Raw genomic sequence first — 27,432 nt, 5'->3', positions numbered from 1 at the left:
CTCACTGAAATTTTTTGTTTCTCAGTGAACCCCTTCATCAATTTGATCAACTGTAAAGGTCTACTTTTTGTTTGCAATGTAGATTTCAACCTGTCAACAACAAGAAAATTATACAATTTTCAAAACTGCACATGTAACAAATATAAGTATGCCAAGTCCAAAATTTAAATATATTCAAGAATCAAGGTACTAAAAAAATTAATGTGTGCAGTTATTTGAAAAAATCTTTGTTGTAAAAGTTAATGCTATTATGTTCTTAGAACAAGATACTATGTTATGACTAAAGGTTACTATGACTATGTATAGTAACTGTCTCTTTTGTAATTTGAAAAAACTTTGCTGTAAAAATTAATGTTACTATGTTCTTAGAAAAAGATACTATGTATCACTAAAGGATACTATGACTATAAATAGTTATTTTCTTCTCTATAAAGTTAATCATATAGAATTACTAAATAACAGCATAACAACAATTAACTAATATAAGCAAAAAAAATCTAAAATTACAATGTTGGAATTCAAGATACTAGTGGATAAATTTACCTTAATAGGCGTTTGTTGGACCTTGTCACTTTCTTCACCTTTCCTCTTTCTTGTGTTCACATTTTTTTTTCAAATTTGACACATTAGTAGAGAAGGAGGGAATATCAACTGGATTACAACCTCGTTTACGGCCTGACCTCGAAGTTGACCCACCTCTTGTTTTTACCATAACAACTAAAAAGACATAATAATTGAAGTTGAAGTTGAAGTCATCATCATAAAAAGTTTTAACACAACTATTACAACAGTAAGTTGAAGTCATTTGCCAAAAAAATATGCGCATGCTCAGACAAAGCAATCTAAAGAAACCATAAGCATAGTCCTTCATTTAAACTTAAGCCTACTTAAATAAATCGCAGAACGAAGAATAAACCAATGAAAAACCCTAAAATAATCTTCTGTGTGGAAACTATGATCCCAACAAAAAAATCACAAATTAAACCCAATGAAAAACCCTAAAAATCAAATACCAGAATAATACTCAAATAAACCCTAAAAATCGAATGAAAATGTAAAATCGAACGAGAGAAAATCGCAGAATGAAAATCGCAAATGAAGATCAAGAAACTAAACCGAATGCAGGTCGAACCTTAGTCTGATTTTATTGAACCTTCGTACGAATGGAGGATGAATGGCGATCGAAGAGTAAGAATAAACCCTAAAAACACAAAATAATCAAAGAGGAAAATGTAAAATTGAAGATAAAGAAACAAGAGAAAATCGAATGAAAATGTAAAATCGAACGAGAGAAAATCGCAGAATGAAAATCGAATGTATGAAAATTAAAAATGAAGATCAAGAAATGAAGATGAATGGAGGACGAACCTTCGAATGATTTTACAGAACTGAATGAAGGACGAATTGAGGATGAATGGCGATCGAATGGAGGATGAATGGCGGTCGGATGGAGGTCGAATGGCGATCGAATGCAGGACGAATGCAATTGAGAAAAACAAAGAAATGAAGATGAGAGAGAAATAGAAAAAAAGAACCGGTTCAATTAAATATACAAACAAAATGGTAAAAAATAAACTAAACCGCGTGCATCTTAAAGTTAGAAACATCAGACAATTTTGAGCGTTGATCATTACTATGGACGGCTGTAAATCCTTTTCACCCTTCTCATTTTGAGACCCCTTCTCATTTGATCCTAAATCTATATACAGGCTTTAATATACCTAACTTTAATACGGGTCGATGAAGTCTTGATTTTACCCATACATATTACACTAAATACAGTACTCTTTATGTGTGTCTATGTTTGCACCATATAATCAAAAATTTCACGGATATTTAAAACTAACGTTCTAAAACAATGTATTCTTGCCAATATAGTATCTTTGCCGTAGTACAACACAAGAATCTTCCAATAATGGAATTTGCAAACTTAAGCATGAACATTCTAGAACAGTGTATTTTTGTTAAGCATCAACTGCAAACTCCATTCTTTCATATTAATATCACTAATTATATCTCTATAAACTTTTTTTCTTTAGCTCATAAAACCCAAATTTTTGTTCCCCAATCTTCATCAAAATTTTTCCATCACATTCACTTTCACAATCATTACCATAAATTTTTCCATCCCATGGTAATCTATCAGTCAAACATAGTTTATCATTAATCTCCACCAATTCCAAGCATTCAACTGATCTATCTGAATAAGTTTTTGGGAAAGAAACCATCCCAAAAATCTCCATATCCAAATCAAAAGACATGATCTTTATACCATTTGGGTTGTATTTTACATTTATTTTTAATCTCTCATAAAGGCATAGTCACTAAACAGTCATTCTACCCATTAACCTTTAGGCCTTAGCATAGTAATTTAACATGGATTCTTTACATTGACACACTGACACCATTATGAATGCAATAAGATATTGAATCATACTGATTGCTAACCATATGCGGAAAATCAGAATAACTTTTGATTTATTAGATGTTCAGATAAACTAAAGGTCGCTATTCCTTATTCCTGTCATCCTGTGACAAATTTTACTCGGTACCGAGTGACAATAGATTTTTTCTATGGTGTAAGACACGATAGTATCTGATCCCAATTACATCAAGAGAGGGTTTTAGATTAACAAAGCTTATCATAATTACTCATTCATCCTATGTAGTATGTATCCAAATACAATTCAACTTATACACTCAATATTGTAATGTATGTATATATATACAGATTCCGTAAGTATTTGTTACGTTAATTTTGATTATTATTATTATTGGTAAAATCTAAGTTTATATTAATCTTTTAATTTTATATTATATTATAGATTTTATACGACATTCCGAGGGAAACACGCCCTCTGAGAAGTGGAGAGATGCGCGAACTAAAAGACAAAATTGCCGCGTATCTTGCTAATTTTTGTAATTAGTATAGATTTTAATTAGTATATAGATTTTTTAGGGCTTTAATGTATATCCAATAATAAAAACAATAAAAATTGTTAAAACATTGCATATCCAGCTGGTAAAAAGAAATTCCTTGAAACAAAACAATTAAGAGAAAAAGCCCCTAAATCCAACAAAATTGCAATATAAAAAAAAAGTTATAATCCTTAAACCTAAATGCATAAAATGCAATAATTATGTACCAAGAGCAGCATTTTGTAACAGTGCTGACCCTTTTCACTAATTACCCACAAAGAATGAATCTATGTTCCCAGGAAGACATCAGCCTTCTTCACCTGGATAAAAATGCATGTAGTTGATACCTAATAGATGTCTCAACATTCATGTAACTGATTTTTTTTTTCCAGCAATTAAATGTGATGAATTGATCACCAAAGGACTTTACATTTTTTATATGTACAAACCTCTGACATTAAAGTATTTAAACTTTGATATTTGCATCAGCACCCTCGCCTTCTAGAAAGGATTGAGAGGGGAAAACTCTTCGTTTGCACAGAGTTCATAAGATCAAAGATATCTCATACTCTCAGAATTTCAACAGGAAGCCTTGAAGAACATTTCTCTATAAACTAAACTGTTTGGCTTACACATTTGCCAAAAATTAAACTATAATACTGGAGCCAAAGATATAAGACCTCAGCGAAAATTAAATACCTTACAATGTCAACATTGAGCAGTCTTTGAATCTTCTTCCTTACAATTTTTATCGCTGCTGCCATTTCCACACCAAAACTTGCCGCTCTCCTCTGGATCCCCAACAACGGTAAATCTACCCCCAAATTGGCGAATAGCAGTAGAGTAACATACTAAGAGCAGATTTTTCACACTCTTTGTGGCCTGATTACATGAAAATTTCCAATTATTTATCCTATCTGCTGGGCTTCACCTGTATGAAGAGCTTAATAGGCAATAGAACACTTTAAAGCCTAGAGTGTGGTTCAACTATTGCAGATGATGTTCCCCACCATGATACTTTGGGAAAATCCCCTAGAAGCAAGTTGTACTGCTTATTGATTTTATAAACATTGCTCAGAATTGATCCCAGCCCTTACTGCTGCATAAGACCTCTAACGCTCCTGCTTTCTTTACTATCAAGATCAGTAAGCTTATAGCAAACCTCGTCTTTTGATACAGTAGCTATCAACCCATCTAACCCAAAGCTTATGTTTTTCAAAAGCTTAAGCCCACAGAAGTTTGGTGATAGCAGCTTCGTCCCCCAAATTCAGGTTTACCTGAACATCTGGGCTTAAACAAAGTATCCCAAGATAAATTGTATAAAGGAGAATTTCTAATACTATCTAACAGTCATATCACCCAAAATGGTCTTCAACATGACTACTGCCAGTCTGCCACCTAAAATAAAGCCATCAGCACCCTAATTACCTGCATTACTTTAGAGGCAACAGCTCAAATCTGCGACTGCATCTTTAAAAGAATCTTTTAGGATATTCTCAACAAGTCAACAGTTAGTAGCAAACTAGCAACATTATCCCGATGTTACGTGATTAACCAGCTAGATGCTCGTCCTTTTCTAATATTGTTTATTTCCATTGTATTTCAGACCTTTTTTGCATCCTCCCATTGTTCCACATCAGCATACATGTTGTGAAGCAACACATAGGATGCTGAACTTTCTGGTTCAAGCTTTGATAGAGCCTCTGAAGCAACTTGAGCCAGCTCTACATTGTTATGTATCCTACAAGCTCCTAGCAGAGCACCCCATATGGTTTTATCAAGCTTGTGGGGCATGCTAATAATCAAATCCATGGCCTCTTGTAGATTGCCATGACGAGCCACAATGTCGACTAGTGCAGCATAATGTTCAATCTTGGGTTCAATTCCATAATCCAAAAGCATAGACTCAAAATACTTGTGGCCTTCTTTCAGTAAGCCAGCATGGGCAGACTGATACAAATGTAATAACAGTGGGAAGCACTTTTAGCCTCTTCATTTCCTCAAAAATCCCTAAAGCTGCTACTGCGTATCCATGAGATGCATATCCAATTATCCACCTATAATTGCATTCCAAGAGATTACATCCTTCTGCATCCCCATCTCATTAAACATGATCCTGGCCTCTGTTATTGCCCCACACCTTGAGTACATAGTAACAAGTGAATTATTGATAGGTACATCTGCAATAAGTATTTTGGTAATCAGCTGATGGATCTGCCTGCCCAAATCCAGGGTAGCAAGGCCAGTACAGACACTAAGAACTGATGATAGAGTGTGCCTATCAGGCCTCACCTCCTCAGCCTGCATTTGTACGAACAACTTGATTGCACCTTCATAGTCTCCATTCTTATCACATCCTGCAATTACAGAATTCCAAGAGACAAGATTTCTCTGTGGAGCCCTGCTGAAGAAATCAAAAGCAGATTCTAAGTTCCCATTTTGGGCATAGCCTGACAACATCATATTCCATGACATTATATCAGTGTTTGGCATTTGTGAAAAGAGTTGTGCTGCTTGTTTCGTATCTGAAGCTTGAACATAACCACTAATCATCGTATTCCACGAAAATGTATCTTAGTCTACCATTTGATCAAAAATTTTTCTAGCAGAAATGACGTTACCCACTTTTATATAAGCCATAATCATAGCATTCCATGACAACAGATTCCTCTCAAATCCCATACTTTCTCTCATTCCTCCATGTGGGGAATATGACAATTGATCAAAAAGACTTCGTGCTTCATCAACTCTTCCCTTTTGCCCATATCCTGCAATCAAAGTATTATAAGCCGGGACAAGATCTCCCCTTTCTTTGCCAACTTCTTTTCCACGTTCAAGCAAAATTCCCCTTACCTTGTCCCACTCACCAATAAGACTTATATTCAATTTTAACATTTATATGTCACAATATTTATATTGTGCAACAACTTTCACTCATTATACTATTTATATGTTAAATAACATGAATATTAATATAAATTACAATTACAAATCTTATTATTGACAGTAGTATATAACCTTGTCATAAAATTATCTATTATAGCTCTTTTTACATAATAAGTTTCATTAAACTATTAATAGTATAATTTTTAAAATCTGAATCGCTTCACTTGGGACAGGGCGTGCTTCAACTACTCAAAAGGAAAACACCGATTAATGAATATAATATATTAATCCCATGCATTGCAAGAATTGATAAAATCGGATAACTGAGCACAGATTAACAGCAAAATGATCAGATTTACCTAGTTACTTACTAACATTAATGTGAAGTCGCAATTCTACTGATCTTACATTCAGGTGACTGAAATAGAACTGACATTAATACTTCTAGTGATATGAAGAACAATACTTAGGGCTTAGACAATTGTGATTGAGAGATGTGGCGACAAGCTTACAGATCATGTATCATTTTAATACGTGGAATCATAAGAATAAATGAACCAAGGAAGAAACTTATTGATATAGAAAGATAGAGTGGTCTTATCTAACAGCAAAGAAAGAACAACCATAAAAGAACCGAAATTTTCAAGTTTCTAAAACACAATCAGCCAGTATAAGCATAGTCTTTCATTTTCAACCTATCTAGTGTAGATTTGTTTTTCATCTTCGATGTCGTGCTTCGGTGACTACATGTTCGCATCATAGATAGCTAACAATGCAAATTAATGTATGTTAAGTTTATTTCTCCCATCAATTGTTGCTCTTGAACAAACTTCTAGTGTAATTTTAACGCTCAAAATGTGTACTTCAAAACTCTGAAAATTAGCAACACAATATCCAAGAACAATACAATTACAAAAACTTGGCTGAGCAAACTTTGATTAATTATCAGCAGGGAAATAAATTCAGCCCCCAGATTGCAGTATAAAAAGCTAGACAGCCAGTCACTAAAATTTTTTCAGTCCAATATCAATGCTCTACTTAACAGCATGTCAGCACATGCAGGTTTCTTATACGGTCTCTTTTCTACAGGGGCAGCTGTAATCAGGCATACAGGAGACGGCCGTTCTAATAATATGCATAATTACTTAAAAAGATACACACACATATATTTAATCTATGTTACTAAAGAAAGCATGGCTGAGAAGCATGTGTTAAATATCATACTCAAAACTTGATGACACACCGAGCAGCACAAAAGCTTAGAACGATATCAAAGGAGCTTACCAGCAGGGTTTTTTGATGTCATACAGATTCTTTGCCTTTCTTCTTACCATCATAGGTGCTATGGAAAGGCTTGAGAGATTGTGCTTATAAGAGATAGGATAGCAACGGAACCACAACATAACAACACTGTGCTTGAACCTGTTTGTAATTGTGAGTTAGCAGCAAGACTATTCAGATCCCATTCAAGCAACGCATAAAAACAGGAAAAAGTGCTCAAAGAAGGGTAGTACCTGCAGTGGTTGTCTGAAGCCTTGTAAAGTATCAGCAAACCTTAACTTAGTTACGGATGAAAAGATATAGCAACAGATTCTATTTTGAAGAATGCAATCTTGCATAAACAATATAAGCTTGCTATTCTTACACAGGACTTGCATACATAACATAGTATGCATCAGATCTCTTGGCACAGAAGATACAGTCCAGAAATCCATGGAGAAGTAGTTAGGTAGTGAGATAGACAGTCAGACAATATGTGATATCAACTTGAAAAACAAATATAGAATAGATAAAAAGTCAATAAAAATAACCCCATGCATTACAGAAATGCTACAATCTGTTGCAACAGATTAACAACACGGATTAACAGCACAATGAGGGTATTTCAAGTTTCATGGTCCGAAAAATCATAAACATAGGTACCACAACTACCAATGTTTGTTGCTTCCCTTTGGACAAAGGCAAATAACAATAGTTGACGTCCCTACTAATAATGTCGATACAACCTAGGGGCGAAATCAAAATACATTGTTCAACCATACAACCATCATTCTTTCTACATTCTACGTCTACTGCTTCTTTCATGCATCATTCTTCAAAAACGAGTTTGGCTCCCGTTAAGAACACTCTTGAGAATAATGTAGCTGAATTCTTCAATGTAACCTTTTGATGCTGCATATGAAAGCAGCTTCCATCCTTTTTTTATCAGAAAAGTTGACGACATGAGGCAGCCCCTCTACTATTGCTTGCAGTGCAGCTGAATAATAAACAGTTTGTTAAACAATAACTCTTGCAGCCCCACTTACAAGCAAGGTTTTCTGATGTCATACAGATTCTTTGCCTTTCTTCTTACCATAGGTGCTCTGTAAAGACTTGAGAGATTGTGCGTACAAGAGATAGGCTAGCAACAGACCCACAGCGCTGTGCTTGAACCATTTTGTAATTGTGAGTTAGCAGCGAAACTATACAGATCCTATTCAAGCAATTCAAAAAAAACAGAACAACGTGCTCACAGAAGGGTTATCAAGTATCAGCAACCTTAACTCAGTTACAGATGAAAAGATACAGCAACAGAATCTATTCTGAAGAATACACTCCTGCATAAACAATATAAGCATGCTATTCTTATTGGACTCACATACACAACATAGCATGCATCAGATCTCCTGTGCTTCCATGCCAGTTACAAGTTACTGCACGGAGGATACAGTCCATAAATCCATGGAGAAGCATTTAGGCAGTATGATAGACAGTTAGTCAATATGTGATATCAACTTGAAAAACAAATACAGAATAGATAAAAAGTCAATGAAATTAATCCCATGCATTGCAGAAATGCTACAATCTTTTGCAGTGTTGCCTTAGCACAGCAAAATGAGGATATTTTAGGTTTTGATATTAGAGTCACACTTCTACTGATTTTACATCCACATAATTTAAAATAAACTACTAATATGACTGACCATTAAACTACTACTTCTAGTCCAGCCATTTTACATTTATATGAACCGAATAGTCATTGCTTTCACTCTCCACACTAAAGTTACTTGCGCCAACCTTAAGATCAGCTGAATATTTGAACGAGACTTGATTATCTCCGACACACATAGACAAATCTAATCCAACCACAAGTGTCGAGTCCAATGGAACAACAACTATTGATCTTGAAAGCGAGATCACACCATCGGCACTTGTTTGAATTGCATTCTCTGCACTCCTCTCAAACAGTGTAACTCGAAAATAATCTTTATTGTAGCGGCTAGTGTAGTCAAAGTAGCCATGCTGAGCAGTAATACTACCGTAAACTCTTGGAAAGCCTTCAAAACTGTCACTGCTAATTTTCTGTTTCGGTGCTAACAAAACCATTAGATTTGCTTTCACTGCTTGTGGAAAAAATGAGTAACATATGGCAGCAAAACCATGTTGACCTTCAACGAATGAGCATAGAGGTTTATTAAACCATCGCGTGCCATGTTCAAGGGTCCTATCATCCCAATTTACGTAACCTCTAACGCACAAAAGACCTTCGACATCTTTTAGATCAATTTTCATTTTAAATGAGTCACAATCATCATACTCCAGAGATCCATCAAGCAAAGGTAAATTTTTGCTCCCCTCTAACAATCCAAAAGAATCACTTGCTTCTCTATTAAAACAGTAATATGCATTACCAAGAGTTGAGACTTCAATGGATCCATATAGCTGCAAAGCTTTGAGCTTGTCACGACCAATGTAAACAGCATAAATTTCAACCATAGAACTTGGAAACGGCATACTTCGATGTACTCCAAACCTGAAATCCACATATTTATTCAAGATTGACAACCTCATGATCTACATATCAACTACAGTTAAAAAACATAATGCATTTTTTCATAATCTTTGACTAAAATTCTTCTTATTAAAGAATTAGCTGGGGGGGAAAAACAGATTGTATAAAACAATGACCAAACTAATAGTAACAGTATGCTTAAACATGCATGTATATCTAATTCTTCCCCTGGAACGAAATAGATATTACACTTTAATATAAAATATCTCTCACATTTATAATCAAAGTGTAACATCTATTTTGTTACGGAGGAAGTATATCTCTTAAAAATAAATATAAAACAGAATGCATACCAAGGGCGCATGAGTTTTGATGATGCTTCGGCTACACCAGACTACACAAGAAAAGAGAGAATATTATTAGATCCGTGCAAAAATAGTAATCTAAAGATATTAATGTTGTTTGAGAGAAACATTATTAGACCTCAATCATTTGCTCATCATCACCATCGTCTTCACTTGTCCCTTGTGCACACATATGCTCCTCAGAAGACTTGTTGAGACATGAATATGATACAGGTTAGTCATAGTAGAAGGAAAAATAGACAACAAAACGACCAAATCTTTAAAATACCTCATCTTCAGACATTATATCACGCTCCTTGTCATTTTGCATTGGTGAATTCCATAACACACCAACTTTGATGGCGATGTCACCAACAATAAAGGATTTATATGAAAAATATTTGTTTCCAACTTGAAATTCCAAGATTTCTTTAACAAGTATGTGACCCGATCCGTGTTCCATTAGATTTACATCAAGAATAATCGATGAATATGCCGGTAAACCAACCCAACACCGAGACAAATTCATGTCAACACTTTTTAGAGGATACACCTGTTTCTTAAAATCAAGTCGTTGAAAGTCATCAGATTCTTTATCAAAGAGAATACAGGCTTCTGAATTGCAAGTGTTGCCACCATAACTTGCAATGATTTTTCCCTTGATGTCAAGGAAACTGTGATTTGGACCCTCTAACTTACAATCGTGCTTGTGATGAAAGGTCACTTGCACACGAGCATAAATAGCAAACGGCATGGCAATGTAGCGCAAACTGAAATCGCCAATATCAGTAACAACAACTTTCTCGTCGACTTGTTCAAAATCAGTTGTATCCTCAGCACAGGAAATGTATCTCTTACCTAATGTCTTGCCCCCCATAGCAAGATCAACCACAAAACGGGTACAATGATAAGGCATACACGTCAAAGGCAAAGATGATTGTCGGTCGCTAAGTTTCAAAAAGCCTTTGCCATCTAATCCAACAACTTCAAAATCACCAAACACAGTGTATATCCTACCAGAGATGTTGGGGGGTGTATCTTGCAAGCTATTAGGTAGAAACTTGACTGACAACAAATGAATTAGAGGGCCAACCAGGACAGATTCTTTTCCGTTTATCCTTTCATACTCTCTCAAGCTATTAAGGATGTCTACGGTAGACTCTACAATGGAATCACTCAACCCCTCGTGTTCATTTCTTTTTCTTATCCCCTCTATTTCTTCCCTTGAAACATGTCGGTATTTTTGTATCAATTTCTCAGCATCCATATCCAACTTCCTAAAGTAAAAAACTTATCTATTATCAATCAATCAATCAATAATAATAACAATTTGAATTTTGAAGTAATAAGATTATGGACGATGCCCTATTATATATACACCAAGTACTAGTACTGGAAAAACAAAAAGTCATAAATTACAGAAAATTAGAAAGCAATTAGATTGATTTGAAGTTTAGAAAGACACTAAATTACCTTAGAGATTAGCTGAGTGAGATAAGAGAAGAGCAGGAGGAGTAGCGCACGATTCTGCACGACTATTATTATTATTATAAGCCTAGGGTTTCTTTCTTTTTATAGTCTGTACTTGTGAGTTGCAATGGAGAGCTGATCACATGGACGGGTTGGGCCTAACTAGGGTTTTTGTTCCTATCTTTTCTCCTTATATACTTAATATTAGGGGTGTTCAAAAAAACCCGGTTTGTAAAACCCGACCTGATATCCATTTTAAAAAACCGGATAATTAACCTGATTTGTTAAAACGGGGTATTTCGGACCGGGTACCCGATTTATAAACCGGGTATTCGGGTCGGATTCGGATATCAATTTTAGTAAAATCGGGTACCTGGTATCCGGTTTTGTGGTTTTTTTAAAAAAAAAATTAAATGCTTATTATTAATATATTTGATATTATTAATATATTATAATCATTTTACCCTAAAAAAAATTAAATGTATTAAAATTCAAAGTAATGTGTTAAATTATATTCTATTATTGTCCTTTAATAATATTTCAAACGGCGTATTTCAAAATAAGTGTTTTTTAGTAATTATTAGATTGATAGCATGTTTCATAAAATATCTCATCCGATGATCAGCTCAAGAATTTGACTTATTCTTAATTTGGTATTGGCAATTAGATTGTAAATTTTCTAAAATTATCCTTGATATTTAGAATTTAGTTAAGATCCCCAAAGTAACAACTAGTTAGTAAAGATATTGCATTATTTAGTTTTATCTTATTACTAGTATAAAACCCGTACAATGCACGAATTTATTATTATAGAATATATAAAAATATTACTTCATAGAATATGTAAGTATATAATATCGTGATTAAATTTATCGAATACATGATTTTTTGAAGAAGAAATTAAATATTAAATTTTTAAAATTAACGAATACAAAACCTGGTCGGAACCGGATCACATTTTTAGGTACCGGAAAAAGCGGGTACCCGGATTTCTGGATCCGGGTCGACCCTTTCGAACACCCCTACTTAATATCATTATACTAAGCAGTGACATCTCCAGGATTTCCGAAGTGTGGGTTTGAAACTTCAGAATTTTGGAATCGTAATTAAAAAAGGAATAAAAAAATAATAATTAAATATTCAGTACATAAGTTCAAATTATGGATTACAAATAGATTACACATAGAAAAATGAAAAAAAAATGCATAGCGATAATAAATTCAATAATCAATATCAATTAAACAGAAAATTAGAATTAATAATCAATATCAATTAAACAGAAATAATAGGACTCAAATACTAATACTCAAATATCTGGTCACAACTCACAACATTCAAGCTCTAAATCGGCTAATCGACTAAATCAAGCTCTATATCATGTTCTAAATCAAGCTAAAAACATACCAAAAATCATACATTGAACATTCATACATAAAATATACCTAAGCCGATTAGCGGCTAATCATATTAAAAAAAATCATTTGGGACTTATAATGAAGACAAAACTATAACAAAGAACACAAAACCAATCTTCAGTTTCTAGAGGAAAATTCCCCAAACTGGCAAATCCAAGGCAATTTTCATTTATTCTTGAATTGTATAACCCCACCTATTAAAATTTAAATCATTTGATTAGACATTAGTTTTGAGCAATTTATTATTTATTGTTGAATACTTCTGAATGAAATATGTTATTTATTGTAAGATAATTCATTGAAATTTGTTATTTATTGTTGCTCATGTATTCATCATGCATTGGAAGTTTCTTAGACATGGATACTTAAGAAATAGGATGCTACAGTAACAAAGGATATTTCTTTCTTGTTTAGTTAAGTTCTATTAGGTTGGTGAATATGTGGAATATTTGGCTATTTTGATTGTTCAATCTCTTCTGGCTTCTTGGGGCTAGAGCCTAGAAGTAATGGGTTATGTTTTAAAGCACAAAGTTAAACTTTTTTTCTTTAATTATTTACTTATATGAAAAATGTTTTTGAACTAGGAATTTTGTGTGTAATTGGGTTGGCAATTGGCACAAACCCATGTAGCTTGTCTCAGATTTATATTTTCACACAATGCATCTTGTATTCCGAGTATAGGTGTATGTGTGTCATCTAGCATGTTACTCAACTAGCAATTGCGTAAAACATCATCATTTATCATGACCATTAAGGTGTTACTAAGAATATGAGATAATAGGATGTAGGATGTTGAATAATTCTTGCAAGGTAGCCAACTTAATATAGAACTAAGTGACAAACAAATTTAGAGGATTAGGAAAAATTTAAAACATCAAAACTTATAAAATCTAAGTGACAAACAATCGCTTCATTCTAACTTGATGCCATCTTTTCACTCTGTCTTGAAAAATTCAACATTTGTATACCAAATTAAAATTGGTATATTCAACATAAATATTTTGGTAACTATTTTTTAAAATCGAAACATATAAAATATTACTCCCTCCGTTTCTTTTTTCGAAGTATATATATATATATATATATATATATATATATATATATATATATATATATATATATATATATATATATATGTATATACATATATATATATATTCACGTGAGATCTTAGATTAGTCTTGAAGTAATGTTTTTTAATATATAATTTTTATAATTTTTTATGATACGTATTTAGAGATATTAAAGCTTAAAATTTGCTGAAAAATGCATGCAAAAGGTAAAGAAGACAAACAAAAAAGAATGAAAGGAGTATCATTAAACTCGAAAGTATAACTTAGGGGACCGCGTGCGAAGCACGCGACCCCGCAACTAGTTATACATAATTTGAACTCAAACACGGTAACATCTCTCTAAAATCTCTCTAAAAACGCTCTCTGAGTTAAAACAAGCTAAAAGTTGGATTCGATTTACAATGGCTAACCAAAGCGACTATAAATCCGATTCGGTACGTACTTAAATCGATTCGAATGCTTGTTTTTTAAAAAAAAAAATTTAGTCGCAAAAAAATGTGCGATTGGGCCACGGTTGAGTCGCACAAAACGTGCGACTGCATCGTGGTCCAGTCGCACATTTTGTGCGACTCAGCCACGGTTTGGTCGCGTGTGACTGACCTTTTTTTATTTCTCTTTTTTATTTAAATTACTTTTTTATTTTCTTATTATTTAATATATGTTGTTAGGGATGCAAACGGGGCAGGGCGGGGCGGGTATTGGCGTTACCATCCCTATCCCCATCTGTTAATTCAATCTCCATCCCCGCGGCGGGTATAATTTTTTTCCCCGTCCCCGCCCCGCCACCCATTTGGGTACCATCCCCGTCTAATACCCATTTTACCCGCCCCACCACCCGTCAAATCCTAGCCAATATGTTCAGAATGTATCTACTAAAACCACACAAAACGATGCAAAAAAAGGTTGAAAATTTGAAATGTTCAGAATAAAGTAAATTCATCAAGCTAACACAGACTTGCAAAATAATCAATGATTTTCGAAGTTTTTAGTTCAGTTCAGTTCAGTGGTTCAGTTTTTATTGAAGTTCAGTTCAGTTCAATTTTTATCTGCACAGTCATTAGTTCAGTTCAGTTTCTGATTTGCTCATGGGAAATCAATTTATGAGACCTACACCAACAATCCATCAAATTCATCAAATTCTATAAGAAAAATATAAACTTGCATATGACTTCAATCCTCAGTTCCTCACTCAGATATCAGTTAAAGTAAAATACAATAATGTCACCATTAAAGAAATAATGGAAGAATTGAGAAAATAAAAACTGAAATGAAAATCAAAAAATGGGGAATAAGACAGAGATGATGTTCTTTGATGCTTACCTGTTGATGACGAAGTGCAACAAGGAAAATAAAGCATCGATCTGAAGAAGAAGATCGGAGATGAACTGAAAGAAACCGGGATTTCAAAGGCCCAAAGTAGCAAATGACGAAGTAGCAAATGACGAAGCAGCAGTGAAGATTGAAGAAGTATTAAATAACGGCCAGCAGTGAAGATTTCAAAGGCCCAAAGTAAATTTAGGGTTTTGAAATTTTTTTTTTTAAAATAATATAAACCGGGGTTTTAAAATTTTTAAAAAAATATGAAAATAAATTCAAGCTTTCCAGAAATTTGAAAATAAAATTTTTAAAAAATTTTTAAAAATTTGTACATTACTAATTTGAAGTAATAAGATTATGCCATATTATTATATACACCAAGTACTAATACTGAAAAACAAAAAGTCATAAATTACAGGAAATTAGAAAGCAATTAGATTGATTTGAAATTTAAAAAGACACTAAATTACCTTAGAGATTAGCTGAGTGAGATAAGAGAAGAGCAGGAGGAGTAGAGCATGAGTCTGCACGACTATTATTATTATTATAAGCCTAAAGTTTCTATCTTTTTATAGTCTGTACTTATGAGTTGGAATGGAGAGCTGATCACATGGACGGATTGGGCCTAACTAGGGTTTTTGTTCCTATCTTTTCTCCTTATATACTTAATAATTATTAAGTATATAAGGAGAAAAGATAGGAACAAAAACCCTAGTTAGGCCCAACCCGTCCATATGATCAGCTCTCCATTGCAACTCACAAGTACAGACTATAAAAAGAAAGAAAACCTAGGCTTATAATAAGAATAATAGTCGTGCAGACTCGTGCTCTACTCCTCCTGCTCTTCTCTTATCTCACTCAGCTAATCTCTAAGGTAATTTATAGGGGTGTTCAAAAAAACCCGGTTTGTAAAACCCGACCTGATATCCGTTTTAAAAAACCGGATAATTAATCCGATTTGTTAAAACGGGGTATTTCGGACCGGGTACCCGATTTATAAACCGGGTATTCGGGTCGAATCCGGATATCAATTTTAGTAAAATCGGGTACCTGGTATCCGGTTTTGTGGTTTTTTTAAAAAAAATAATTTAAATGCTTATTATTAATATATTTGATATAATTAATATATTATAATCATTTTACCCTAAAAAAAATTAAATTTATTAAAATTCAAAGCAATGTGTTAAATTATATTCTATTATTGTCCTTAAATAATATTTCAAACGGCGTATTTCAAAATAAGTGTTTCCAGTAATTATTAGATTGATAGATATACACACACACACACACACACACATATATATATATATATATATATATATATATATATATATATATATATATATATATATATATATATATATATATATATATATATATATATATATATATATATATATATATATATATATATATATATATATATATACACATATATATATATATATATATATATATATACACATATATATATATATATATATATATATACACATATATATATATATATATATATATATATACACATATATATATATATATATATATATATATATATATATATATATATATATATATATATATATACATATATATATATATATATATATATATATATATATATACATATATATATATATATATATATATACATATATATATATATATATATATATATATATATATATATATATATATATATATGCATATATATGTATATATATATATATATATATATATGTGTATATATATATATATATATATATGTGTATATATATATATATATATATATGTATATATATATATATATATATGTATATATATATATATATATATATATATATATATATATATATATATATATATGTATATATATATATATATATATATATATATGTATATATGTATATATATATATATATATGTATATATATATATATATATATATATATGTATATATATATATATATGTATATATATATATATATATATATATATATATATATATATATATATATATATATATATATATATATATATATATATATATATATATATATATATATATATATATGTAGGGGAGGGTTCCATAGAGAAGGGGTCTCAAAATGAGAAAGGGTGAGAAGCATTTATAGCCATTGATCTTATTAAGATCTAAGGGATAAAAATAAAGAATACTAAACCAGTGAAAAAATAAATTAACCGGTCCATTTTTTTTTCTTTCTTTTCAAAGTCAGTCTTTTTCAAGTCTCTCCCCCCTCTCTACGCTCTTTACTTGGTTTCAAAAATCGTTGTTCTGTTCTTAATTATAATCTTCATTATAAATATTAATATAAATTACAATTTCTTTGCATTATAATTTTCATTTTTTTTCTTTGTTGAACCTCTTTGAGGCTTGCGCTTTCAAATATTAATATAAATTACAATTATAAATCTTATTATTGACAGTAGTATATAACCTTGTCATAAAATTATCTATTATAGCTCTTTTTACATAATAAGTTTCATTAAGCTATTAATTGTATAATTTTTAAAATCTGAATCGCTTCACTTGGGACAGGGCGTGCTTCAACTACTCAAAAGGAAAACACCGATTAATGAATATAATATATTAATCCCATGCATTGCAAGAATTGATAGAATCGGATAACTGAGCACAGATTAACAGCAAAATGATCAGATTTACCTAGTTACTTACTAACATTAATGTGAAGTCGCAATTATACTGATCTTACATTCAGGTGACTGAAATAGAACAGACAATAATACTTCTAGTGATATGAAGAACAATACTTAGGGCTTAGACAATTGTGATTGAGAGATGTGGCGACAAGCTTACAGATAATGTATCATTTTAATCCGAGGAATCATAAGAATAAATGAATCAAGGAAGAAACTTATTGATATAGAAAGATAGAATGGTCTTATCTAACAGCAAAGAAAGAACAACCATAAAAGAACCGAAATTTTCAAGTTTCTAAAACACAATCAGCCAGTATAAGCATAGTCTTTCATCTTCAACCTATCTAGTGTAGACTTGTTTTTCATCTTCGATGTCGTGCTTCGGTGACTACATGTTCGCATCATAGATAGCTAACAATGCAAATTAATGTATGTTAAGTTTATTTCTCCCGTCAATTGTTGCTCTTGAACAAACTTCTAGTGTAATTTTAACGCTCAAAATGTATACTTCAAAACTCTGAAAATTAGCAAGAACACAACAACCAATAACAATACAATTACAAATACTTGGCTGAGCAAACTTGATTAATTATCAGCAGGGAAATAAATTCAGCCCCCAGATTGCAGTATAAAAAGCTAGACAGCCAGTCACTAAAATTTTTTCAATCCAATATCAATGCTCTACTTAACAGCACATGCAGATTTCTTATACTGTCTCTTTTCTACAGGGGCAGCTCTAATCAGGCATACAGGAGACGGCCGTTCTAATAATATGCATAATTACTTAAAAAGATACACACACACATATATTTAATCTATGTTACTAAAGAAAGCATGGCTGAGAAGCATGTGTTAAATATCATACTCAAAACTTGATGACACACCGAGCAGCACGAAAGCTTAGAACGATATCAAAGGAGCTTACCAGCAGGGTTTTTTGATGTCATACAGATTCTTTGCCTTTCTTCTTACCATCATAGGTGCTATGGAAAGGCTTGAGAGATTGTGCAACGGAACCACAACATGACAACACTGTGCTTGAACCTGTTTGTAATTGTGAGTTAGCAGCAAGACTATTCAGATCCCATTCAAGCAACGCATAAAAACAGGACAAAGTGCTCAAAGAAGGGTAGTACCTGCAGTGGTTGTCTGAAGCCTTGTAAAGTATCAGCAAACCTTAACTTAGTTACGGATGAAAAGATATAGCAACAGATTCTATTTTGAAGAATGCAATCTTGCATAAACAATATAAGCTTGCTATTCTTACACAGGACTTGCATACATAACATAGTATGCATCAGATCTCTTGGCACAGAAGATACAGTCCAGAAATCCATGGAGAAGTAGTTAGGTAGTGAGATAGACAGTCAGACAATATGTGATATCAACTTGAAAAACAAATATAGAATAGATAAAAAGTCAATAAAAATAACCCCATGCATTACAGAAATGCTACAATCTGTTGCAACAGATTAACAACACGGATTAACAGCACAATGAGAGTATTTTAAGTTTCATGGTCCGAAAAATCATAAACATAGGTACCACAACTACCAATGTTTGTTGCTTCCCTTTGGACAAAGGCAAATAACAATAGTTGACGTCCCTACTAATAATGTCGATACAACCTAGGGGCGAAATCAAAATACATTGTTCAACCATACAACCATCATTCTTTCTACATTCTACGTCTACTGCTTCTTTCATGCATCATTCTTCAAAAAGAGTTTGGCTCCCGTTAAGAACACTCTTAAGAATAATTTAGTGTCTTTCTAAACTTCAAATCAATCTAATTGCTTTCTAATTTCCTGTAATTTATGACTTTTTATTTTTCCAGTACTAGTACTTGGTGTATATAATAGAGCATCGTCCATAATCTTATTACTTCAAAATTCAAATTGTTATTATTATTGGTTGATTGATTGATAATAGAAAAGTTTTTTACTTTAGAAAGTTGGATATGGATGCTGAGAAATTGATACAAAAATATCGACATGTTTCAAGGGAAGAAATAGAGGGGATAAGAAAAAGAAATGAACACGAGGGGTTGAGTGATTCCATTGTAGAGTCTACCGTAGACATCCTTAATAGCTTGACAGAGTATGAAAGGATAAACAGAAAAGAATCTATTCTGGTTGGCCCTCTAATTCATTTGTTGTCAGTCAAGTTTCTACCTAATAATTACTGAAAACATTTATTTTGAAATACGCCGTTTGAAATATTATTTAAGGACAATAATAGAATATAATTTAACACATTACTTTGAATTTTAATACATTTAATTTTTTTTAGGGTAAAATGATTATAATATATTAATTATATCAAATATATTAATAATAAGCATTTAAATTTTTTTTTTTTAAAAAAAACCACAAAACCGGATACCAGGTACCCGATTTTACTAAAATTGATATCCGGATCCGACCCGAATACCCGGTTTATAAATCGGGTACCCGGTCCGAAATATCCCATTTTAACAAATCGGATTAATTATTCGGTTTTTTAAAACGGATATCAGGTCGGGTTTTACAAACCGGATTTTTTTTAACACCCCTATAAATTACCTTAGAGATTAGCTGAGTGAGATAAGAGAAGAGCAGCAGGAGTAGAGCACGAGTCTGCACGACTATTATTATTATTATAAGCCTAGTGTTTCTTTCTTTTTATAATCTTTGATTAAAATTCTTCTTATTAAAGAATTAGCTGGGGGAAAAAACAGATTGTATAAAACAATGACCAAACTAATAGTAACAGTATGCTTAAACATGCATGTATATCTAATTATTCCCCTGGAACGAAATAGATGTTACACTTTAATATAAAATATCTCTCACATTTATAATCAAAGTATATCTCTTAAAAATAAATATAAAACAGAATGCATACCAAGGGCGCGTGAGTTTTGATGATGCTTCGGCTACACCAGACTACACAAGAAACGAGAGAATATTGTTAGATCCGTGCAAAAATAGTAATCTAAAGATATTAATGTTGTTTGAGAGAAACATTATTAGACCTCAATCATTTGCTCATCATCACCATCGTCTTCAAGTGTCCCTTGTGCACACATATGCTCCTCAGAAGACTTGTTGAGACATGAATATGATACAGATTAGTCATAGTAGAAGGAAAAATAGACAACAAAACGACCAAATCTTTAAAATACCTCATCTTCAGACATTATATCACGCTCCTTGTCATTTTGCATTGGTGAATTCCATAACACACCAACTTTGATGACGATGTCACCAACAATAAAGGATTTATATGAAAAATATTTGTTTCCAGCATGAAATTCCAAGATTTCTTTAACAAGTTTGTGACCCGATCCGTGTTCCATTAGATTTACATCAAGAATAATCGATGAATATGCCGGTAAACCAACCCAACATCGAGACAAATTCATGTCAACACTTTCTAGAGGATACACCTGTTTCTTAAAATCAAGTCGTTGAAACTCATCAGATTCTTTATCAAAGAGAATACAGGCTTCTGAATTGCAAGTGTTGCCGCCATAACTTGCAATGATTTTTCCCTTGATGTCAAGGAAACTGTGATTTGCACCCTCTAACTTACAATCGTGCTTGTGATGAAAGGTCACTTGCACACGATCATAAATAGCAAACGTCATGGCAATGTAGCGCAAACTGAAATCGCCAATATCAGTAACAACAACTTTCTCTTCGACTTGTTCAAAATCAGTTGTATCCTCAGCACAGGAAATGTATCTCTTACCTAAAGTCTTGCCCCCCATAGCAAGATCAACCACAAAACGGGTACAATGATAAGGCATACACGTCAAAGGCCAAGATGATTGTCGGTCGCTAAGTTTCAAAAAGCCATTGCCATCTAATCCAACAACTTCAAAATCACCAAACACAGTGTATATCCTACCAGAGATGTTGGGGGGTGTATCTTGCAAGCTATTAGGTAGAAACTTGACCGACAACAAATGAATTAGAGGGCCAACCAGAACAGATTCTTTTCCGTTTATCTTTTCATACTCTCTCAAGCTATTAAGGATGTCTACGGTAGACTCTACAATGGAATCACTCAACCCCTCGTGTTCATTTCTTTTTCTTATCCCCTCTATTTCTTCCCTTGAAACATGTCGGTATTTTTGTATCAATTTCTCAGCATCCATATCCAACTTCCTAAAAGTAAAAAACTTATCTATTATCAATCAATCAATCAATAATAATAACAATTTGAATTTGAAGTAATAAGATTATGGACGATGTCCTATTATATACACCAAGTACTAGTACTGGAAAAACAAAAAGTCATAAATTACAGGAAATTAGAAAGCAATTAGATTGATTGAAGTTTAGAAAGACACTAAATTACCTTAGAGATTAGCTGAGTGAGATAAGAGAAGAGCAGGAAGAAACCCTAGGCTTATAATAATAATAATAGTCGTGCCGTGCGTAGAGTTTGCACGACTATTATTATTAATATAAGCCTAGGGTTTCTTTCTTTTTATAGTCTGTACTTGTGAGTTGCAATGGAGAGCTGATCACATGGACGGGTTGGGCCTAATTAGGGTTTTTGTTCCTATCTTTTCTCCTTATATACTTAACATTAGGGGTGCTCAAAAAAACCCGGTTTGTAAAACCCGACCTGATATCCGTTTTAAAAAATCGGATAATTAACCCGATATGTTAAAACGAGGTATTTCGGACCGGGTACCCGATTTATAAACCGGGTATTCGGGTCGGATCCGGATATCAATTTTAGTAAAATCGGGTACCTGGTATCCGGTTTTGTGGTTTTTTTTTTAGAAAAAAAAATTTAAATGCTTATTCTTAATATATTTGATATAATTAATATATAATAATCATTTTACCCTAAAAAAAACTAAATGTATTAAAATTCAAAGTAATGTGTTAAATTATATTCTATTATTGTCCTTAAATAATATTTCAAACGGCGTATTTTAAAATAAGTGTTTTTTAGTAATTATTAGATTGATAGCATGTTTCATAAAATATCTCATTCGATGATCAGCTCAAGAATTTGACTTATTCTTAATTTGGTATTGGCAATTAGATTGTAAATTTACTAAAATTATCCTTGATAATTAGAATTTATTTAAGATCCCCAAAGTAACAACTAGTTAGTAAAGATATTGCATTATTTAGTTTTATCTTATTACTAGTATAAAAACCTATACAATGCACGAATTTATTATTATAGAATATCTAAAAATATTGCTTCATAGAATATGTAAGTATATATTATCGTGATTAAATTTATCGAATACATGATTTTTTTAAGAAAAAATTAAATATTGAATTTTTAAAATTATTTTTCAAATACATCACTTTTTCATTCAATTATATGTAACAAATTCAAAGTTAGTATGAAATTGCTAAATTAAATTATTTATATATTTTGCCTAATTTAGCTCCAATTTTAAAAAAACAAAATTTTTCGTTAAAAAAATCATGTTTCCGACCCGGTCTATAAAAAAATAAGGAAAAAAATGTTAAAAGAAATAAGGAAAGAAAAAACACAATTTTTAGGAAATAAACAAAACCGGGTCGGAACCGGGTCACATTTTTAGATACTCGAAAAAGCGGGTACCCAGATTTCTGGATCCGGGTCGACCCAGTACCCGTTTTGAACACCCCTACTTAATATCATTATACTAAGCAGTGACGTTTCCAGGATTTCCGAAGTGTAGGTTCGAAACTTCAGAAGTTTGGAATCGTAATTAACAAAGGAATAAAAAAAACAATAATTAAATATTCAGTACATAAGTTCAAATTATGGATTACAAATAGATTACACATAGAAAAATGAAAAAATATGCATAGCAATAATAAATTCAATAATCAATATCAATTAAACAGAAAATCAGAATTAATAATCATTATCAATTAAACAGAAATAATAGGACTCAAATACTAATACTCACATATCCGGTCACAACTCACAACATTCAAGCTCTAAATCGGCTAATCGACTAAATCAAGCTCTATATCATGCTCTAAATCAAGCTAAAAACATACCAGAAATCATACATTGAACATTCATACATAAAATATACCTAATCCGCCTAATCGGCTAATCATATTAAAAAAAATCATTTGGGACTTATACTGAAGACAAAACTATAACAAAGAACACAAAACCAATCTTCAGTTTCTAGAGGAAAAATCCCCAAACCGGCAAATCCAAGGTAATTTTCATTTATTCTTGAATTGTAAAACCCAACCTATTAAAATTTAAATCATTTGATTAGACATTAGTCAAATTAAAGCATCCAACTTAATACATGATATGTTCCAATAGTCCTACATAACCATTATTATGTCATTTAAATTTCTCATAAGCATTTTATCAAACATATACAATGTACATTGTTACCCCGAATAATCAACACTATAAAGTGAATTCTATATGAAACATTAAATCAGGATAAGAACAAAGCGGCGAACTTCAAGATAAACAACTTTATTATCCAATTTGGGTGGCAAATAATTAGAGATTTAGAGTCGAAATTCTGAGTGCAAAACCTTAAAAATTTCACTAACCTGAGCACGGAGCCATGGAGGTAGAACACTTGATGAAGCGTCGCCTGCGGCCTGCGGGACTGCGGGATTGTGTACCGGTGAACTCAACGGCGGCGGCGGATGGGGATTTAGGAGAGTTTGGGTCTTACAATTTAAGGAAATGAGGAAGTTGTTCTAGTATTTTGTCGTTCACTTATGAGGAAGCACTAAAGCAGTAATGACTAATGAGTAATGTAGAAACAAAAAGAAAAAAGTGTGAGTTATGGGTTTTGAACCCACAAACTCGTGTATGATGTGAGTTAAAAAGAACCGTTGGGTTTCAGCTTAATTTCTTTACATACATTACACAGATACTCCTTTTAAGTGTTTTTCAGTTTTTGTTTTCTTTTAAAAAAACTCTTCAACTTTTTTCAAAAAATCTAACACCATCCAACAGTATTACTGCTGCAACCGCTCCCACCATGGCTTTCTTCTTATTCCCGGTTTTGTACACTTCTGCTCTTCCTTTCATAACTTTGTTCTTCATATACTTGTAATTAGAGCTCAATTCTATAATTAAATGCATACAATTTTTAACATTCAGTTCATGTTTTTGTTTTGCATAATTGGAATAAATTATAATCCAATCTTTTCTACCACTTGAATTCTATATAGCAATACTTTGGAGGGGGGGGGGGAATTTGTTCTTATGCTTAAATACTTGTACACTGGTCACTTAGAAAGTATTCAGGTTGTAAATGCCTAAACATATTTTAGCAATAATATGTTAAAGATACTAACCAAGTGACAAAATATATCAGAGCTACACATCTACAATTGCATCCAAAACCAGGTAATGAAGAGCTATAGAGTATCTGGCGCTCCTTTGACCTGAACCACTTCTTGTTGTGCGCACACTATGCTTAAATAGAAAGGAGCAGGATCCATCACTTTCACCTTTGATTAAAAAAAAATAAGTATAAGTACCTATATGAATATATCAGACCCCTTCATTATTAATATGTATGCGTAAGTACTAAAACTAGAAGAAACTTCACGAGATTTATATACATTTCGAAGAAACCAATCTAACTTGGATGGTAAACAATAACATAGATGAAATCCATCTTTTGTAAATAAATCGGAGCCTAGGAGAGTCACCATGATGTGTGTCAGAGAGCAAACGCTGACAAGTTGCTGATTTGCTAGTATTATTACATCAATAAAGAGGAACCATAAGTTAGACGGTGAACTGGATTACAAAGGCATTGTAAAATGCTGTAGTAGAGCTAGCTAGAAAGTAGGAACTCACTTGGCATGGATAATTGCACTATGATAAAGAGCTATAACTCAAACCATGGCCAACTCTCTGCCACGAAAATTATTATACCTTTGTTGACACTTGCTTCATCTAGTTACATGATGATCAATATAGTGCAGTCATAATCAATATGCAATTTGTTATGCTATCACGCTTAAATGAAATATAAGCCATTATCTTCCAGAAAACTATGCAACCAAAGGATGATACAAGACTAGGTTTTAACAAAACCAAAACATTTTAGAAGATACCTACTAAGGAAGAAGTCGCCAAAATCCTCAACAACAACAACACATGGAAAAGGTTGGAGAAGATGGAACACAGCAAAATATTTCTCGATGCCTTCATCATCATAATCATCTACATACATGGGAACCACATAATGCACTATATTAAAAGAAAATAAAAAAAATTAAGGGGGGGACGATGAACACCTGAGTATAAAGGACAGATTTCACTAATGTTTAAGTAATAACAACTAACTTGATCTGAATTCGCTGAAAGAGATGTGAGGAAGTATCAATTCCCTGAAATATGTTTGAGCATTTTTAGCAATCTATTATCATCCATCTCAGCATATGTAGGAGGATGAAAGAGAGAAGAGACACTTGGGAGAGAAAAGGAGGTTTGGTTTCAAAACGGTGACGATTGCAGATGAAGACAACATATCCAGGTGCTGAGGACTGACAGTGAGCTGCCATATTCAAGGCATATTGAAAAAGCAGAGAAGTCTTCTATCATATTGCCAAGGTCTTCCTAATAAAACATGACATGCATCCATAGGTATAAAATCACATAAAAGACTCTCCTTATAACTATTTCTTATTGAAAACAATAGTAAAACTTGAGAGTTTACAGAAATACCTTTGTTTTGTTTCAACCATTGAATCATGTATGGCTCGGAGTGTGGAGTGGTGGTGAGATTAAGCTTTTCCACCATAGTCTTTGAAGCGACATTAGCGCAACTTCCTCCATCAATGATAAGCGAACAGATCTTACCTTTAACCGTGCATTTTGTGTGAACATTGCTTCCCTTTGTTGGTTTGGATATAAGAGCTCTCCGCATGACCAGTAGTTCTCCTTCATCCGGATATACTATTTCCTCATCCAGTTCTTCATTGTCAAAGAAATCCTCCTCGTTTTCTTCTTGATAATCTTCAAACTCAACCAAGTTCACCATTTTTCGGTTTGGGCATTCGGAAGAAATATATCCTAGGCCTTGACACTTAAAACATCTCCTTGGTGTGAATGAATTGGTGTTTTGTTTGGGTGTATTGGGCTCGCTTAGGGGCTGCTTTGAATGATTGTTTTGCAAAGCTTTTGAATCTTGCGAATGGGCTTTAGAATAGGAATGGGGAGTGTTCTTTTGGTAGGAATTGAAATTGTTAGTTCTTGCTGAAGTGAAACGTGAGGTTTCCTTCATTTTAGTTCTTTGTTGTTTATCCACTTTATGTGCAAGGTTAATTAAATCATCAAGGCAAGCATAAGGATGTAATTCAACAATGTTTCTGATTTTTGAATCTAAACCATATAAAAACCTTACCAAGGTTTGGTGATCAGCCTCCTTAAGGTTGCATCTCATGATCATGGTTTAAAATTCTCGACCATATTCTTCTACACTCCTGCCATCTTGTTTTAGATGTTGAAGTTTGGTGAAATTCTCTTGCATGTAGTATGAAGGCAGAAACTTTTCCTTCATTTGCTTTTTCATCTTTTCCCATGATCTAATCTTGTCT

The 27,432-nt window shown here is 32.6% G+C and overlaps 2 protein-coding genes and 1 pseudogene across 5 annotated transcripts; all 3 read right to left on the bottom strand.

Annotated features, from left to right (window-relative positions):
* Positions 1–2,783: 2,783 nt before the first annotated feature.
* LOC130814064 (pentatricopeptide repeat-containing protein At1g62260, mitochondrial-like) lies at positions 2,784–7,845 on the bottom strand (annotated as a pseudogene).
* A 735-nt stretch (positions 7,846–8,580) lies between these two features.
* LOC130814063 (uncharacterized) lies at positions 8,581–15,704 on the bottom strand. 2 transcript variants are annotated; one of them, XM_057680057.1, is made up of 5 exons: positions 15,200–15,704; positions 10,211–11,198; positions 10,061–10,129; positions 9,931–9,971; positions 8,581–9,598 (listed from the first exon to the last, which is right to left on the bottom strand). In XM_057680057.1, the coding sequence occupies exons 2-5, from the start codon at positions 11,186–11,188 to the stop codon at positions 8,785–8,787; spliced, it is 1,902 nt and encodes a 633-aa protein (XP_057536040.1). In that variant the 5' UTR covers positions 11,189–11,198; positions 15,200–15,704; the 3' UTR covers positions 8,581–8,784. The 2 variants fall into 2 exon arrangements, with proteins under 2 accessions (XP_057536040.1, XP_057536041.1); XM_057680058.1 differs by lacking the exon at positions 15,200–15,704 and having other exon boundaries at positions 10,211–11,216.
* Positions 15,705–17,276: 1,572 nt separating this feature from the next.
* LOC130814062 (uncharacterized) lies at positions 17,277–24,714 on the bottom strand. Of its 3 annotated transcripts, none has more exons than XM_057680055.1 (7): positions 24,418–24,714; positions 21,045–22,032; positions 20,895–20,963; positions 20,765–20,805; positions 19,015–19,034; positions 18,804–18,922; positions 17,277–18,289 (listed from the first exon to the last, which is right to left on the bottom strand). In XM_057680055.1, the coding sequence occupies exons 2-6, from the start codon at positions 22,020–22,022 to the stop codon at positions 18,822–18,824; spliced, it is 1,209 nt and encodes a 402-aa protein (XP_057536038.1). In that variant the 5' UTR covers positions 22,023–22,032; positions 24,418–24,714; the 3' UTR covers positions 17,277–18,289; positions 18,804–18,821. The 3 variants fall into 3 exon arrangements, with proteins under 3 accessions (XP_057536038.1, XP_057536037.1, XP_057536036.1); XM_057680054.1 differs by having other exon boundaries at positions 17,277–18,395; positions 24,418–24,713; XM_057680053.1 differs by having other exon boundaries at positions 17,277–18,922; positions 24,418–24,713.
* Positions 24,715–27,432: the final 2,718 nt, after the last annotated feature.

Source organism: Amaranthus tricolor, chromosome 5 (genome assembly GCF_026212465.1).
Source record: "Amaranthus tricolor cultivar Red isolate AtriRed21 chromosome 5, ASM2621246v1, whole genome shotgun sequence".
In the NCBI taxonomy this organism is placed as follows: Eukaryota; Viridiplantae; Streptophyta; class Magnoliopsida; order Caryophyllales; family Amaranthaceae; genus Amaranthus; species Amaranthus tricolor.
The sequence above is the reverse complement of the archived record's forward strand: the minus strand, read 5'-3'. Positions and strand labels throughout refer to the sequence as shown.